This window comes from Neopsephotus bourkii, unplaced genomic scaffold (genome assembly GCF_033783945.1).
Source record: "Neopsephotus bourkii isolate Nb327-2 ecotype Australia unplaced genomic scaffold, CSIRO-AGI_Nbou_v1 NB_1707, whole genome shotgun sequence".
Classification (NCBI taxonomy): Eukaryota; Metazoa; Chordata; class Aves; order Psittaciformes; family Psittacidae; genus Neopsephotus; species Neopsephotus bourkii.
Window position 1 is genome coordinate 1,715,447 of NW_026902181.1, and position 16,139 is coordinate 1,731,585.

At 45.0% G+C, this 16,139-nt stretch overlaps 1 protein-coding gene across 1 annotated transcript in view; it reads left to right on the top strand.

Annotated features, from left to right (window-relative positions):
• The first annotated feature begins 1,187 nt into the window (after positions 1 to 1,187).
• Positions 1,188 to 16,139, top strand: part of PRKCH (protein kinase C eta) — a 115,463-nt gene continuing 100,511 nt past the window's right edge. The window contains exon 1 of the mRNA XM_061376168.1: positions 1,188 to 1,694. Within this exon, the coding sequence (XP_061232152.1) occupies positions 1,335 to 1,694 (360 nt within the window). The 5' untranslated portion in view covers positions 1,188 to 1,334. The remainder of the gene's footprint in view (positions 1,695 to 16,139) is intronic.

A 16,139-nucleotide genomic window follows, 5' to 3' on the forward strand; every position in this document is an offset into this window, starting at 1 on the left:
CACCTGCTCTTTCCTGAGGAGGCAAGAGGAGCCCTGCTCTGAGGCTGGAAGGAGCTTTGGCTTGGTTCTCCAGCAAAATGTGGAGTGGCTAGAAGGAGAGGAGGGTATGGGGAGGTTAAGGAGAAAAAGGGGTGGGAAATGAGAGGCAGTCTGCTAGGGAATAGGTAGAATGTATGAGATGAAGGGCTGGGGGGACAGGAATAGGCTGAAAAGGTGAAAGAAAAATAAAAAAAGAAACACACACAGGCTGTTTGCTCACACCCAATGGTGGCACCGTCCTGCTGTGGCAGGGACATTCAAATGACATTACTCCACTGCAGGGGTTGCAACCTAATCCAGACAACATTGGCCAAACAGCATCAGCAGGAACGCGGGATTTCACTGCTCCCCTACCCAGTCCACAGAGTTTTGCTGTGAACTCTGGAAAGTAATTAAAAGTATTTAAATTCTGACTTTATTAAGTGCACTGAAAAGGCGAAAGAAATCCACCCCGCAACAAGCCCTGCATACCAAGTGCCAAGAATGGTAATCACATAGGATTAATCCCAAACAGCAGAGTTATAACAATAAACGTTTCAATAGCAAAATTAACATATCCTTATATTCTCTGTACACGTTCTCCTAGCTAAATGCACTGCTCCAGCATTAGGATGCGGTGGATCGCTTGCCACTGAAGACAACGTACAACGCAGCTGAGCGAGTGCTGCGGTGTCGAACTCGTCTCCCCGCACAGCTACACCGCAGGTATGGCCCGAGCAGCCGCAGCCGCAGCCCCTCCCCGGGCGGTGCGAGCCGGGGCGGGCAGGGTAAGGGTAAGGGTAAGGGCCGTGTCCCCGCAGCAGCCCGGCCCTGGCAGGGCTCTTCCGCCGCTCCCCACGGCCTGGCAGGCAGCTCCCCCGCGCTCTCCGGCTCTCGGCAGGGCTCGGGCACACCTGCGCTAAGGGCGGGGGCGCTGCCGGGCCAGCCCGGGCCGTGCCGATCCGAGCCCATCCCGCCCGCTCCGCACCCCGCGCCCGCCCTCGCGGCTCCTCCCCGCCCGGCGCCGTCCCACGCCCCAGGTGTCCCTCGCTGCGCTGAGCCGAGCCGCTGCTCCTCGGCAGCAGAGGCCCAGACCGGGCGCAGCGGCGGCGCGGGGCTGGGCGGCGGAGCGGTGCCCGCTGCCGCGGGAGGTGGGCGGTGCAGGGGGGCGGCGGTTCCGGGGCCCCGGCATGGCCCGGGGGCGGGCGCGCCGCCGCCACCCGGCCCCCTGAAGAGGCACGGCGGGGCTGGCTGCAGGCTCGGCGGAATCGGGGGCTGGCTTCGGGCTCTCCTCTGGGCGCCCCGGGGGGGCGGCCATGTCCGGAGCCATGAAGTTCAACGGGTACCTGAAGGTGCGGATCGGGGAAGCGGTGGGACTGCAGCCCACCCGCTGGTCCCTCCGGCACTCGCTCTTCCGCAAGGGGTACCAGCTCTTGGACCCTTATGTCACTGTCAGCGTGGACCAGGTGCGCGTCGGGCAGACCAGCACCAAGCAGAAGACGAACAAACCCACCTACAACGAGGAGTTCTCCACCACGGTTAGTGACGGCCATCAGATTGAGCTGTCCGTCTTCCACGACACCCCCATAGGCTACGATGACTTTGTGGCCAACTGCACCTTGCACTTCCAGGACCTCTTGCGCTCCGCGGGTCCCAGTGACAGCTTTGAAGGCTGGGTGAGTACCCGTCTTGAGGGAAACTGGAGCTGGGCTCCTCTGAATGAATGAATGCGCTCGAAGGGTATTTGCAGAGCTGGGGCTTGTCCTTGCACGTCTGTGCTGCAGATGCATGTGGCTCGGTGTGTGTGTCTCATTTACACAAGCAAGCTTTCATGCATCTGTTTGTGCCCTTATGCTTTAGACTTGTTTAGCCTGCTATTTAGACTGCTATTTCAGCTGATGCATTTTGGAGCCCTAAGTACAAGAAGTCTTGGCTGTCATAGTTTGAGGGTCAAGACCCTGTAGCTGAGGGATGTGAATTCTCTCCCTTTGTAGACTAGTAGAGAGAGACTCATAATACATAACCATCAAAGTACACCTGTAGACTTACATGATGATGATGTACCTTTGTTCTTTTGCTTAGCATGCAGAGACGTACTTGGAAACTTAAATACCTAGGGTTGGATGTATTTCTGTTCAGATCTATGCATGCTTGCACAATTGTTTGATGCGTGAATGTAAGTTTCTTTGACTTCTTAACAGAATGGCAGGAATAGTCTTATGTCTATTATGTCTGCTGCTGCACTGGTTGAACAGTTTCACTTACAGATAGTTGTTGGCTATTTCCAAGTAGGTGTCACTTGCATCTGGTCCAGAGAACCTCATTTATGTCTTAGTCCTAATGGTAAGTGAAAGGAATAGTACTAGCTTTAAAGTTGCACCTTTGTTTTTGCTACTGTAAAGGAGGAGGAAGTGATTGTATTGATCCAGAAAGTTGTCTGTAAGTGTTAAGTTAAAACGGGAGACAAAAAGGATATTTCTTCTGGTAGAGAAGGTGGAGGAGAGCTGAGAATTTCCAAGGGTTAAGATTGGTATTAGCTTTTTAAGGCCAAGAAGTTCAGCATGCATGGTCAGGTAACCTCCACAATAAAATCACATGTGGAGGAAAGAGAGCTGACACTGTAGAGAACAGATAAGCATCTTGATCATGTCACTGGGGAGAATGCTGGTGCTTTCTGTTCTCAGCTGGTGTCTGTGACTGAGATGTGATACTGCGCCTCTGAGGTGGTTATAGGGAAATACCAGTTGCAGGATTAATTGGTGTATGTTGGTACTGTTCCTTTCTTTTGTTTTCTTCTTATGGTGTACTTGCATACCCTGTAGATAGGCCTGAGGTTCATGCACTCAAGGTGGTCCCTCTCAGGCAGTGACTGGTGTGATTTTGTGTCAGGTGGAGGGATCTAAGCTAGCCTCAAACAAGTTAGCTCGGGTGTTGCTCCTGACAGCACAGCCAGAGCAGAGTTGACAAAGGTTTGCTCAGTGTGTGCATACCCTGATTCCCAGGCTAGCTGTGCTGCTGGAGAGAAACTGGTCCTGGGGCTTGTGCTAAAGCAGTTTTAAATACAGAATGGAGCCCTATGGGCCAGGGCAAAGGAGTGGGCTCAGGATAGAGAGCTGTGGTTTTGAGGGTTTTCTTTGTGTTTGATTTGCTGGAGGTGTTTGCTCCTGAGAGAAGCCCTGTCCTCCTGGGAGGCTGGAGTCCTGGCCACACATGGGATTGGGCTGCTCTGTTGCAAAGGTGGTGGCCTTATTTACATTGCCAAAATATCTGTAATAGTATTGCCTCTGGTGTGGATGCATGCATGTCCAGGGACCCACTGTTTCTTTCATTTCGCCCATCCTGTAGTGCTGATTTTTAAGACAGATGGCCTGAAACGCTTGTTTGTTTTTTTGGTGAGGGAAAAGTTTTTTTATCCCTGCTGGTTAGGCTTGTGTTTTATGAACTCCTGTACCTGTGAATTGATGGGTGCAGTGGGGTGGGAAATTGGTGATTCTTTTCAGCTTGACTGCTGTAAACTGATGCTGTATCTGGGGATGTAGACAGAGCTGCTTCTCTTCTTTTCAGTTAATGTCTAAATATTACAACTGGGGTGGATTTAGTGGGAAGTAAGCAAGCATTCATATTCTATTCCCTTTCTCCTCTCCCTTTTGGCTTGCTTCGTTAGCATCTTCCATAGTGTGCATCCAGGATCACATGATGAGAGGGAACAACATCTTGCCCTGATAATTTAGATGTCTTGACATATCCAGCAAGGCTGTCATGGAGTTTTGTGTAATCAGAAGGATATGGAATGCTGATTTGTAGTAACCGAAGGTTCAGGAACTGCTGGTATGATACAAGACAGCACAAGGGGTTTGTAGATAATTTGCAACACCTCCACTCCAAAATTCTTCATACTGCCCTTTTTCCATCCCCAAAGCTAAAGCACATGTAGGCAAGGAAGGAGTGAATGGACTGAGGGGAGAATTGGTGAATCCTTGAAGTTTAACCTGGTCTATACTTATGTGGCTGTGCATGATATTTACATTCACTTTTCAGAGACAAGGACAACAAGTAACCTCCAAATGCTCCTTGGATTGATAATGGCCAAGCAGGGCAGGGGAGCTGGCTGCCTCTGGTCCTTCAACTATTCTCCAGATTGCTGAGCTGCCAGGGATTACCTGGAACAGTTCCTCAGCTCACACACACTGGCCTGAATGTTTTGGCATTAAGCTCCCAGGCTCATGCTGCTCTGTTTATGTTTAGGGGGCCTATAAGGATGCTGGGGAGGGACTATTCATTAAGGACTGTAGTGATAGGACAAGGGGTAACGGGTTAAAACTTAAAGAGGGGAAGTTTAGATTGGATATAAGGAGGAAATTCTTTCCTGTAAGGGTGGTGAGGCACTGGAATGGGTTGCCCAAAGAAGATGTGAATGCTCCATCCCTGGCAGTGTTCAAGGCCAGATTGGACGGAGTCTTGGGTGACATGGTTTAGCGTGAGGTGTCCCTGCCCATGGCAGGGGGATTTGAACTAGATGATCCTAAGGTCTTTTCCAATCCTAACTATTCTATGAACGTGGATTTTCTCCTGCTGAAGAAAAAAAGAGATTAGCTGTAACATTGGTCACCACCTCTTGTGACAACTGTAGGAAGTATCAGCGATAGGCAAGTAGGAGCAGCTGGTGTGTAAGCGTGACTTGCAGGTACATCTCTGCAATTATGACCCCAAACAATTATGCAGATGAGTAAGTGTATGGACATGAACTGTCTCATCAGTAATGCTTCCACACCTGACTCATCCCACTGGCTACTGGGACAGAGTTCTCTGTTCATGATTTGCATGAAAATCCATGTTCCAGAGACTCTTCAAAACTGACCCTTTTTCTTCTAAACATTCTGATTATTTTCTGAAGTCTTTTTAGTAAACATGTTAGCATGGTCTGGATATTTTTTAAGTTGCATCTTGCTTGTTAAACACATTTGACTAATTTTACACAGATCAAATCCATAAGAGCTTATAAACTTAAAGATTTGCCTCTTTGTTTCACATGTCTTATATTTACTTGTCAAGTCGCAGAGCTGTAGTTTTTATTAATATTGTCCATTAAATGCCATCTTGCCTTGAGGATGCTTTAATGTAGTTAAAACTGGGAGCGTTCTCCCTGGTATTGTGTTCTTTCTGGTAGGCATTTTCCAGTGTGGGTGTGAAATTGTGCAAACCTGAATGGTAGCATTTTACATAGGTGCGCATGACCCAGCCAGGTGCAGTGCAGTAGAGAATTAAGCTGGCTGTTGTCTGAGAACTGTTGTGTTACGATTTACATCAGGGTTGAAACTTGTCTTTTAAAGCTTAATTTTGCGCTAGCATGTGCTAAGGTCTTTTTACTCTGCAAATGCATCTTTAAAAGGTCCTATCTTCTCTTTAACTGTCTCCCAGTGCAGTATAGGAAGCAGTCATATGTCAGTGAAACAATGTGAGTAATTCAGAGTACTGAGTTGTAATCGAAAAGGGAGACATTTACAATACATAGGATTATTCCTATGAGTTTTACTTAGTAGCTGAGGTAATTTTTAAGCTTGGGGAAACACTATTTACAGATACTAAATTGCACTGTGACTAGGGAATTATTTAATAATTATTGTAAAAATTATTAATCCCTGGGTAGGGATGTCATAATTTCTATGATTTTAACAAGGAGTTAAACTGTGATCTTGAAGTAGCGAATTATCAGAGTATACTGAAGGAAATTACATTACAGATGGACTAGAAGATTAATGAGCCAATCACAACTTCCTGATGAGTTTGTTATCATTTGCTCATGTGTGCAGGGAGAGATTAATACAGATAATTCTCATGCATTCTTTAACTTGAGCTCTTTTTGCCTTTATCTTTTCCTGTGACTTTTTCTTTGTTAAGGCAGAAATAATTGTGTTTTACCCATGTCTATGTGCAATTGTATATATTGAACATTAAATTGAAGAGTTAAAGGAGAATGCAATTTCTTCACCAGAGCATTGTGACCTTGGCAGAGAGCCACAGTGCTGCAGGTCAAATACAATATAGTTGTTTCTTGTTTTGGGTCCTGCTTCACTGCAGTGTATTTTCCAGGTGTGTGCAGCTTGCATCAGGAAGCCACAAATAGGGTATAGGTCTTGACAGAGGATTTTGTGAAGCAGTATTTTGTGTCTGCATCAGCCTGTGCCCACCTGAAGATATGGACCGCGGTTTTTAGCACAGGAGTGAATGATGTCTCCTTCCACAGGTCAGTAGCAGGCTGAGATAGGAAGCAACAGCAGTATGTCCATGTCATTTCTGTTTCCGTGCATGTAACAAACAAGTACGTTGTGCAGATCTCTGATCTGAGTGAAAGTCACTTTGCATATCAATTGCAAACTAGGCTTGAGCAAACTAAGCTCCTTTCCTATTTCTTGATCAGTTTTGTTTCTGTAATTATTATTGCAGATATGGAGTTGTTATGTTGCATTACAACATGGACTAGTAGAGAGAAACACCCACCGCAGGAGATAGGATGTTTTTTGAAAACTACCAGAATTTTGGCTTCTGTGCTTTCCCTTAGCAAGCAGCTGTCCTTTGGCCCTACAAACAAAACTGTCCAGAATGATAGCAGAGTCCCGTGCACCAAAGCTGTCTGAGAGTGCCCTGCAGTCTGAAATAAAGGCTGTCATAAATACATGAAGGAAATATTTTTGCTATTTGTGAGGTATTAAATAATCCTGGGGTGTGGGACGCTAATAACAGTTTTACTGATCAAGGCAGGTGAGGACAACTAGAGATGACTGTGTCACAAAGAGCTGCATGCTTACTCCCCAGTAAACAGCCAGTCTGGCAGCTGTGAACATCCTTGGAGAAAATGTGTGTGTGTTAGGTTGGAAAGATTTGGTTAAAGAATGCAGAAAGCCAGTTTCCAGGGCCTGGAGCTGCTGGGATGCCAGTAGGGGCCTGTGGGACTGGGGTTCATGCCGTGGCTTCCAACTGGATACAGCAGGACATGAGTTTTGCTGTCCTTCAGACAGCTAGGTGCCTGGTCCTGCTGCGGTACTGGCTTCTTAGTGTGTTCCTTAGCCTGTTTCTTCTGCAGGTACACCTTGAGAACTGTTGCTTTGATGCTGTTGGAGCTGGGAAGGGCTCTGAGAACACCGGAGAGGTGTACAGGAGGCAAGCATGCTTTCCCCTCACTGCAGTTTGGGATAGGCTGTGCAAGTTCCACCACACTGCTTTCCCTGGCTGCAGGCAGCTGCCAAGCTGAAGGTCAACCCAAATGCAGCTGAGAGGTACCCAGGCCCTCTGGTCTGCAGCATGGTAGGTATGAATGTTTCCAGCTGGAGCCTGGTCTGCTCTGCGTACGTTTGACCTGTCAACCCATGCTGCCTTTGCCTGCCTGTCCATGCATCATGCTTCAGCTCTCCAGTGGGGCAGAGAGGGTGGCTGGGAGAGGCTGCAGGTCGTGCAGTCACACAGGGTTTTCTGGACTCAAAGCCCCTGCTAATGTGGTTGCTGGGTGCAGGGTGACTTTGGTGCCAGATTACCTATTTCTCTGCTGCCTCTGCTCTGGGGTGTTGCCACTGAACTACCTGCAAGCCGCAGTCAGAAGGAGAGGGCAGGCCAGGAGCTGATGCCTGAGTCTCTTTCAGCAGCGATAGTCATGGCAGAAGCAGCTCCTGAGGGTGTTTGCAGACCTGTGCCCCAGCCGTGGTGTGGTGTGAGGTGTGGTGTGGAGGAGGAGGCCATCAGGGTGACTGCAGCACAAGTGAGCCCAGTACCTCAGGAAGCTCTGTCGCCATCCCTGCTCTCCGCACCCTGCAGGCCTCGCCTCACTCTGTGTTTTATATTTAGCTTTTACCACAGGCCTTTCTGGAGAAATACATCTCACCCAGGCTGTCCGAGGCTTTCTGTTTGGAGAATTTTCTGAGTAATGACTGGTTTTGGGCCATTTTGAGCATTTTTAGGCAATAAGCCCTGCAGAAAAGAGTACCAAGGGGGCTGTTCAAGCTATTGAAATGCCATTAGAAAGTCTACTGATTTTCCCCATAATTCAGTATGAAAAGCATATCCCTTACTGAAGTGAATAAAACTCTCACCCTTTCTTTGCAAATTATTAAAGCTCCTTTGATGTTTTAGGCTTGATTGTAGCTAATGTGCTTTGCTAATACAATCAAGAAACCGGGGACCTTTTTTGTAACCATGGAGAAAAACATGACCAGAAGGTTATCAGTGAAATGAGTTGCTGGAGGCTTTTGTAAAGGGTTCTGGATCAGGCATCGTGTCTCCTTGCCTCCCGAATCTCAGCCTATTTAGGCACACAGTTAATATGTGTCAAACCGTGCTGCAGACTTAATTTCTTCTGGAGACAGTGAGCAATCTTTGTTCTGATTGCTTATTCCGCCCCTGCATTACTTGTGGGGCCGTGTAGTGAACCAGGCTGGAGTCCTGGATAACTAACCTGGCGTCGTGTCTTGGCAGAGCTCACCAGGCAGTTGTTCCTCTCCCAAGCCATGCCCATGTGCTGGTACAAGAAGCTGTGGCTGGTTGTGAGGGGACTTGCTTTATAATTATATCAAGGATATCAAATGTATGTCTAAAATAAAGTGCATCCTGAAGCATCCAGTTAATGTTGCTGAGCCATCTAGAGTAAGCCAGATGAATTACTCACATTTCTGCAATGCCAACATTTTTTATTCTTTGATATCATGAGATATTCTCTCAGGGAAGTCAATTGCTAAAGAAACCATCATGCTTTATTTCAAAAGCCAGCATTATGAAGCCAGGTTTCATTGAATTAGTGCGGTGCTGTGTGAGAGCAAGCGTTCCTCAGCAATTCTGGTGTTATTGACATTCAGCACTAAATCTCGGTGTCTGTGCTGGGCGAAGGTGATGGAAAAAAATAGCTTTTTGACTCCCCCAGTGAGGCCTTGTGTGCCCCTGTGCCCTTGCTATACTAGACTGGAGGCATCTAATCGATGACCAGATCTATCCCACAGGCCTGCCAGAGCAGTTTTACCGGCTGATGGTCAGCTCTCTGCTTTGCTCTTCCCTGGGGCTCCTCAGATGTGGGGCAGGGAGCAGGTTGCAGGCAGAGTTGCTCTGGCATCTGCCAGCTTGTTTTCAGCCACTGTCTTCCTTGTGGGACCCACTGCATCTTCAGAAAGACTTGTATTCTCTAGCCAACCATCATCAGTGTCCCGATGGAAGAATGCAGCCCTTGAGATGGAGAGTACCATCTGCTGCAGACAGGGTCTGCCTATGACTTGTCTGTGTGACAGATGGTTGCTACATCCAGGTTGTCTCCTCTGAGTGTCACCTTGCAAGCCATGAAGCCCAGCCTGGGAAGGGTAGCAGCCCAGGGCTGTTCATATGCAGGGTATTTGGAACTTCAGGTGTGGAATAAGATTTCAGCTTGTCTGCTGTGCCTTCTGGTTGCTGGGTGGGAATTTCTGTGCTCCATTATACAGTGTAGACCTGCCCTTCGGGTGCACTGAGTGTAGTTACAACAAGCTTTGCCAAAACAAAAAAATGTTGGCAGGGGAGGAGGGAGGGGAGTGTGAACCTGTAGATGACATTACATAAAGACTTATTCTTGCTGTTTATCTGCCAAGTTTCATAAGGATTGAGTTTCATGGGTGAGTTGATTGTATTTGTATCAGTGATACCGTGGCAACTCTCCAGACTCCTTCCAGGAGAGGTCTCCTTGCTGTTGAAAGACAGGAGATGAAGAACTGGCACAGAAATAAAAGTTGAGCAGCTTTGGTAGCTGACTTCAGTTTGTGAGATGGGAGATAGATGACTTACTCTGTTATTTTAACCAACATGACAATGCTGTGTAGGCTTTAGTGGAAGTTTATTTTACTTTCTTACTTTTATTGCAGTACAAGTATTTCTGTCGACAGGAGTAGAGGAGGAAAAAACACCCATGCAGGAGATACTTTTAAACGTGTTATTTGGTGTATGCGTATTGCGTGTCTGCTGTGTGTTAAAAAAAAAAAATAAATAAAAGAATTGATAAAATAATTTGCAATGTGAAATCATTTGAGAGGTCAGCAGAGCCCTGTAACCACTCAGATGAAGGCAAGGGAGCGAGTGTGAGAAACAGCGTGCATATCTATGCCATCCCAGGACATTACACCTAACAGAATTATACTGACAGTCTGACAGATGGCAGTTCCATATCTGAACGCTGAGGTGTTTTTCTTGCCTTTGTCTCATATATTTAGTATCAGCCATCCTCAGAGGCAGGATTTTGACTTGTCAACTGGCCTGATTTGGTCTGAAAAAGCAGCTCATGCCTGCCTACAGCATTTTTGGTGTCTAGCCCTCTCTCTGACCTGCTTTGTGGTTTCTGTTTTGCCTTTGCTTGTTTCTTACTTTTTTCTTAGATCTTTGTCATTAGTCCCATTTTAACATAGTATTTTGTGTTTTTTCTCTTGGGTAAATTAAATTTTAACTTTACTGTGTTGTGTAAGCAAGGTGTCACTTCTAAATTAAAGTCTTTGTATACATCTTCATGTACAGCTGAAAGTGGGTAGATCTAGATTAGATATTAGGAAGATATTCTTCACTGTGAGGGTGGTAAGGCACTGGCACAGGTTGCTCAGAGAAGCTGTGGCTGCCCTGTCCCTGGTGGTGTTCAAGGCCAGGTTGGACGTGGGTTTGAGCAACCTGGTCTAGTGGAAGGTGTCCCTGCCCATGGCAGGGGCTTGGGACTAGATGATCTCTAAGGTCCCTCCAATCGAAATAATTTTGTGATTCTGTGATCTTCACTTGCTTTAGTATTTTCTATGGTAGCAATGGAGTCTTAGTTTGGGAACCATTTTATTGGTTTTGGATAGGAAATATTTGCCATCATTCACAGTTTTGTAGATGCTGTAGAAGGTTCGAGCAGGCACCAGTCATAACTACGCTGAGTGCTATAGGTGTGAGTCAGAGAGAGATGTGAGCTGTCAGAAAGGTCATTTAGGGTTTTGTCAGTTTGCTGGAGCTGGCTGGCTCTACGGTCTGCATAGGAAAGAGGGTGATAGTTTTACTATGACAGTAAAAATAAGCATGGGATGTCTGTACTCCTGAGTGCTTTTATCTGATAAAGTGATTGCAAATAAATGCTGTCTCTGATAGCACTGGAGTTGGCTTTTCTACGTGCAGATTAGTTTCTCAGGTGATTCTGTCTGCCTAGACTGGTCAGTGTGCTCACCCTGTACTAAATGTATTCAATTCTGGGCTAAGTTCCTTCAGAATAATGAAGGTCGTCTAGATCAAGAACAACTACTGAAAGACAAGCTTATCCTGTTTTAATTGCTACTTTGTCCTGCTTTTTTTTTTTTTTTTTTTTGACAAACAAGGCCATATAGCTTGTTGGGGTTTTTTTCCTGCAGCTGAAGAATGGAGGAAAAATACCTTGTTCTAAGTAGTGAAACCTATAGCTTGGTTTACTTAATGTTTTCTTCTATATTGTTGCCTTCAATTCTTTTAAAATTTAAATGCTTTAAATCTCAAGGAGAGGGAGAGAAATCTTTCTTGAAGTGGGGCCCAATTCTTACCCTTCCCATGTAAACTCTGGCACACTCCCTGAGAAGGTGCTCTCTGTACCTCGCTACTTTCTGGTATCTATTTTTTGTAACATTGATGTGAAAGTTATCCTTCTCCTTTGTTATTGTAAAATGTCACTCTATAAAGCTTTGCATGTGTCTTGTGTGAGATTTCAGCAGAGCAGGGGTCTGGTTCTTGCCTCTGCTTTTGTTTGCAAGGTTTACATCAGTGTATTCCCAACAGCATCAATGGGGTTATGCAGACAGTTTTGCACTGATCTAATTAGGAGCAGAACTGGACACATTTCTTTCCCCTTCCTTGCATGCAACAAGGGTTTATAATGATAGCTGGGTTGTACATAATTTATTGAGTACAGTGAGTGCTTGTGGAGCTTTGAGAAAGAGGAAGGAATTGGCTTCTGTGCAATGAGTTTATTATCTAGGTCATTCACAGACTGAGGCATCTAATGTTAATATATTCAATGAAAATTTATTCTGTAAGGCTGTTTGCTCATGTGCCTTCAAGAAAATATAACCGTGTGAGGAAAATGTTCCTCTGTGGTCTAAATCCATGGTGGGATTTCTTGTCAAAGATACTCATAACGCACCATTTCACACAAAACCTACAGTGGTGTCAAATGTGTAGGGTGGTCCTCCATTTCTTAATAGGGCTTTGTAGGAGCATTGCTTTTGATGATCAGTTTTTGCAAGATGGAACCCTATGCCTCTCACTTTGTAGATAACGTTTGCTTAGGTAACAGTAAAAAGTCCAGTATAGGAGCTTTGGGTATTTCCATAAAAATTGCTCACAAGAGTGGATGTGAGAGAGGGCAACTTCTTGGGAGATTGCTGGAAACGACCCTACAGTCAGTTTCCCTTAGAAGTTTCAGCCTCTTGTTTCTGCATGATATAGTAGCTTTCAGACATATGCTAATCAAAAATGCTGGTTTAAGTCTTCTTTAACGCAGTGGCGTGGAATTGTGGTGGTTTGGCATCTTCTATACAAGCAACTAAACTGTTCTCATTTTGTAGTGGAGCAAAATTGCCTAGAAACCCAGCTATGTTAGGATAAGCCATCTTCCTCTCAGAAATTAGCCCCTATTATGATAACCCCATCAGTACTTAATGATAGTAAATAATTTTTACCACATTTTTAAATAATTAGCTCAAGTAGTATTTAGCCTGTCTTGCCAATAAAGATGATGTTTTCACTTTCCTTTGTGAAATCTGAATGGATTTTGGTGTGAGCCTAGAAGAGCATCAGATTCATTGGGCTCAGGTCCACATGAAAGGGGCAAGTTCTAGCACACTAGTGAGCCCAGATAGTAGGTGCTTATTCTTTGCCTTTGAGGGGCAAAAGGGGTATGGTGCAGGCAAAAGAAATGGGCAGCAGTGTTACAGAAGCAGATATGGTTTCTCTTGTATGTTCCTGATTTCTTTAGGTTGAGGCTAGGAACTCTAGCTCTACCTGAAGGACAGTGGGATCCCTGTGTGTACTGTTACGGTGCTGACTCTGCAGGTGAGGACTCACTGTATCCAAATCATTAGGGCTTGCCATTGTCTTGGAGTGACAGCATTGAAATGGAGAGCAAACTTGTATTCTGGAGTGTCTGCCTAGCTCAGGAATAACACATCAAAAATTAAGGCAATCTGCACATCCTCATAGAATGGTTTTCAGCCTCTTGTAGATAAAATACTTTCATGTGCTGCTATGAAACCCTTTTTATTTGGGCCAATGCTTGCAAAGCCGTGCAGAGTAGGAATGGGGTTTGTGTTTAACCATGGTGGAATACTTTTTCAGCAGTGTCTTGTGAGCTCTGGCAGCTTGCACAGGGCAGATCTAGGAGGATACCCATCAGTTTCTTGCCCTCCTCTGCCCTATGGGCATTCTCTGTGCAGCAGGAGAGGCAGAGTGCTTTCTCCTTGTGTCTCTGCTTCTCACCTACCCCATTTCGCAGCTGAGCTTGCTAAATAAAACAAAGGCCGAGTGAGTTAATGTGGTGGGCTGTGAACTGTGGTTCTGGAGTTGTGCGAAAGCAGCATCCATTCTGCTGCCTTTGCAGAGGGGTGACAGCCGGAAGAAAAGGGGAGGAAACTTTGGGGGGTGGGGAGGGGAGCTGGGGGCAGTAATCTCCTTTTGATAAAAGCTTGGTACCAAGATGGCTTTTTCCTTTATTATATGTGTACTGAGGAACTCGGTTAATGATTTAACAGTTCCTAATCAAGCCTGTGCTCTTCCCAGCAGTTAACTACAATCACTGTTGGACATGTACAAAGCCTCACTCTGATGTTACCAAAGCTCTTCTTAACGGGTATTGAAAGCTGCATCTTTTAGCTTGTCTTGGGTGAGCAGTTGCTGCTTGTGGCTGCACATCTGCAGGAGCACAGGATGTTAGTACTCCGTGTAGAAATGCCTGTGGACGTGTGCATGTTGTGGGGCAGACAAGACACAATGCACACTCAGTTCAGTTCTCAGTGCTGCGTGTCAGGAGAAAAAATTCCTTTGACTGGTTGTGCACCTTCTGGCTTCTGCTTTGTTGGTTAGAGTTCTTATAATTAAGAAGTTTAGAACTCCAGTATTTTAGAAGAACCCGAATGTGGAGAATTGAAGCTATATCCAAAACCATCAGGTGGTTCATTTTAGAATTGCACTGTTATGATTTTGTCAAGAGTAAGCTGTAGGGTCTCAGCAGATTTCTTCATAGAAAAGCAATGATCATTAAAGTTGTTGCACGTTTTGGCTTATGTGGATATTATCTTGGAAGGTTTCAGATGTGTCCTTGCTAGTTTGTCATGTCCCTTTGTTATAGAGAAACGAGTGTTTATGATTAATGTGGGGTCACTGGTTTTATTTCTCTATATAAAGAAGCTTACTGCAAAGAGACTTGCCTCAGCAGTGGATGTGCAGCACTCATTATTTTTAAGCAATGCCACTTCTTATTTTAGTAACATTTTGGAAGTGCCTGTTCCTGTTTTGAACAAGAACATTAGGTGAGAAAAGAGTAACAGAGGCTTGCTGGTTTTAAACAACCTCTGGTGCCCCTGTGCTTGGCTCCTGAAAAATTGTTCAGAAGGAATCTTCCTGACCACAAAAAAACCTCACCAGCATTTTCTCAGTATAAGTTATGTGTTTCATTTCTAGTTTGACTAAACAGTCTTCTTATGTTAATAGTCCTGGGCATATGAAATTTTATTGCTGAGAAATGTGGGTTGGGTTTTTTTATTTATTATTTTTTTGATTACTTCAGCTGCACAAAACTACTTGTTGTCTTTGCCTGCTACTTTTTTTCACTGTCAACAATCAGAACAGGACCTTTTTTATTTTAAATATTTTTTTTTTCACCAGTAAATGGGTAGTTGCAAAATTCTGTACACCTATAGTATTTATTCTTACTCCATCTCTAGCAATATTAAGCAACTGTTTCCACAGGAACAGTGCTCTTTACAATAGACGGTGTTGTGGCTTGCTTCAAAGCCACAGTCAGAACATGTAGGTGTTTGAAGAGTACCAGATCTTTCCATCTCTCGCTATGAATTTTCCAGTGGGTCATTACTTGTTCAGACTTTCTATCTCGGTATCCAAAACCACCCCAGTGCTTCATATTACTGTGTGTGGTTATGTCCTAGAAGCCTTTCAAGTGCTGCTGGGCTGCAAGAGGAATCTTTTTATATTCGTAAAAAGCCAAAACTTATGGTGTGGTGGTGGTGAGGATCTAGTCAGCAGCTCCAGTGCAGCTAGTTTAGGATCTAACTCTTCACTTCTGTAACCTTATCTAGGCATCCTTCAATATCATGCATATTAGGAGTTGAACAGTGTTAGGTGTTTTATTATCTTTCTTAGGGGACTATTTTTGTCATGGTTCACTTCATTGGATGTATTGAAGTTATTACAGTGACTGTATCTCTTCCATTTTCTTCGTCCCAGGGTCATTACTGAGTGTTCTGCTTGTACAGAGGAGAGGAACTGTCTGAGTGGCTTCTTGGCTCTATGGTACAGGGCTTGGTAAACTTTAAAAAAGGAAAGTTATTTGATTTTATTTTGAAAGAAGATATATGCTATCTAAGGGCTTTATATTCTCAGCTGGTGAAAGCTTTCTGGTTAGGGTTGTGAGACTAAAACTGATGTTAACTTTTCCTGGAGTGAATAACATTTTGCTTTGGGAATTAAGGTAGTGTTGCTCCTTCTCATCAAGGGCCGTTTGTCAACTGGAAGAGGTGCATAAGGTCCACAATAGCAGTGCCACCCAGGTAGGGATGTACTTTTCTGCAGAAGGGAATTTATACTTTTAATCAGATTAGCTAGTGGGATGGAGTTAAAAGCATGTGTATTTGTAATGTAAAGCACATGCAACACTGGCTGTGGCATGGATAAAACACCAGGCCTTCTATTCACAAAGAAACTAAATATTTATCAAGGAGGGAATATGACATCAGTTGTTCTAAATATCATGGCTGTGTAACAGAGCCTGTTCTGCTCTTGGCTTACCTTAGATTACCATGTGCTTGGCTTGCAGTGGTCTCCAGTAAAAGCTCTGTTTGAACAGAAGAACATTTATGTGCAGCTTTGCAGGTAATGTTGAACTTCGGGTGGGAAGTATGGTC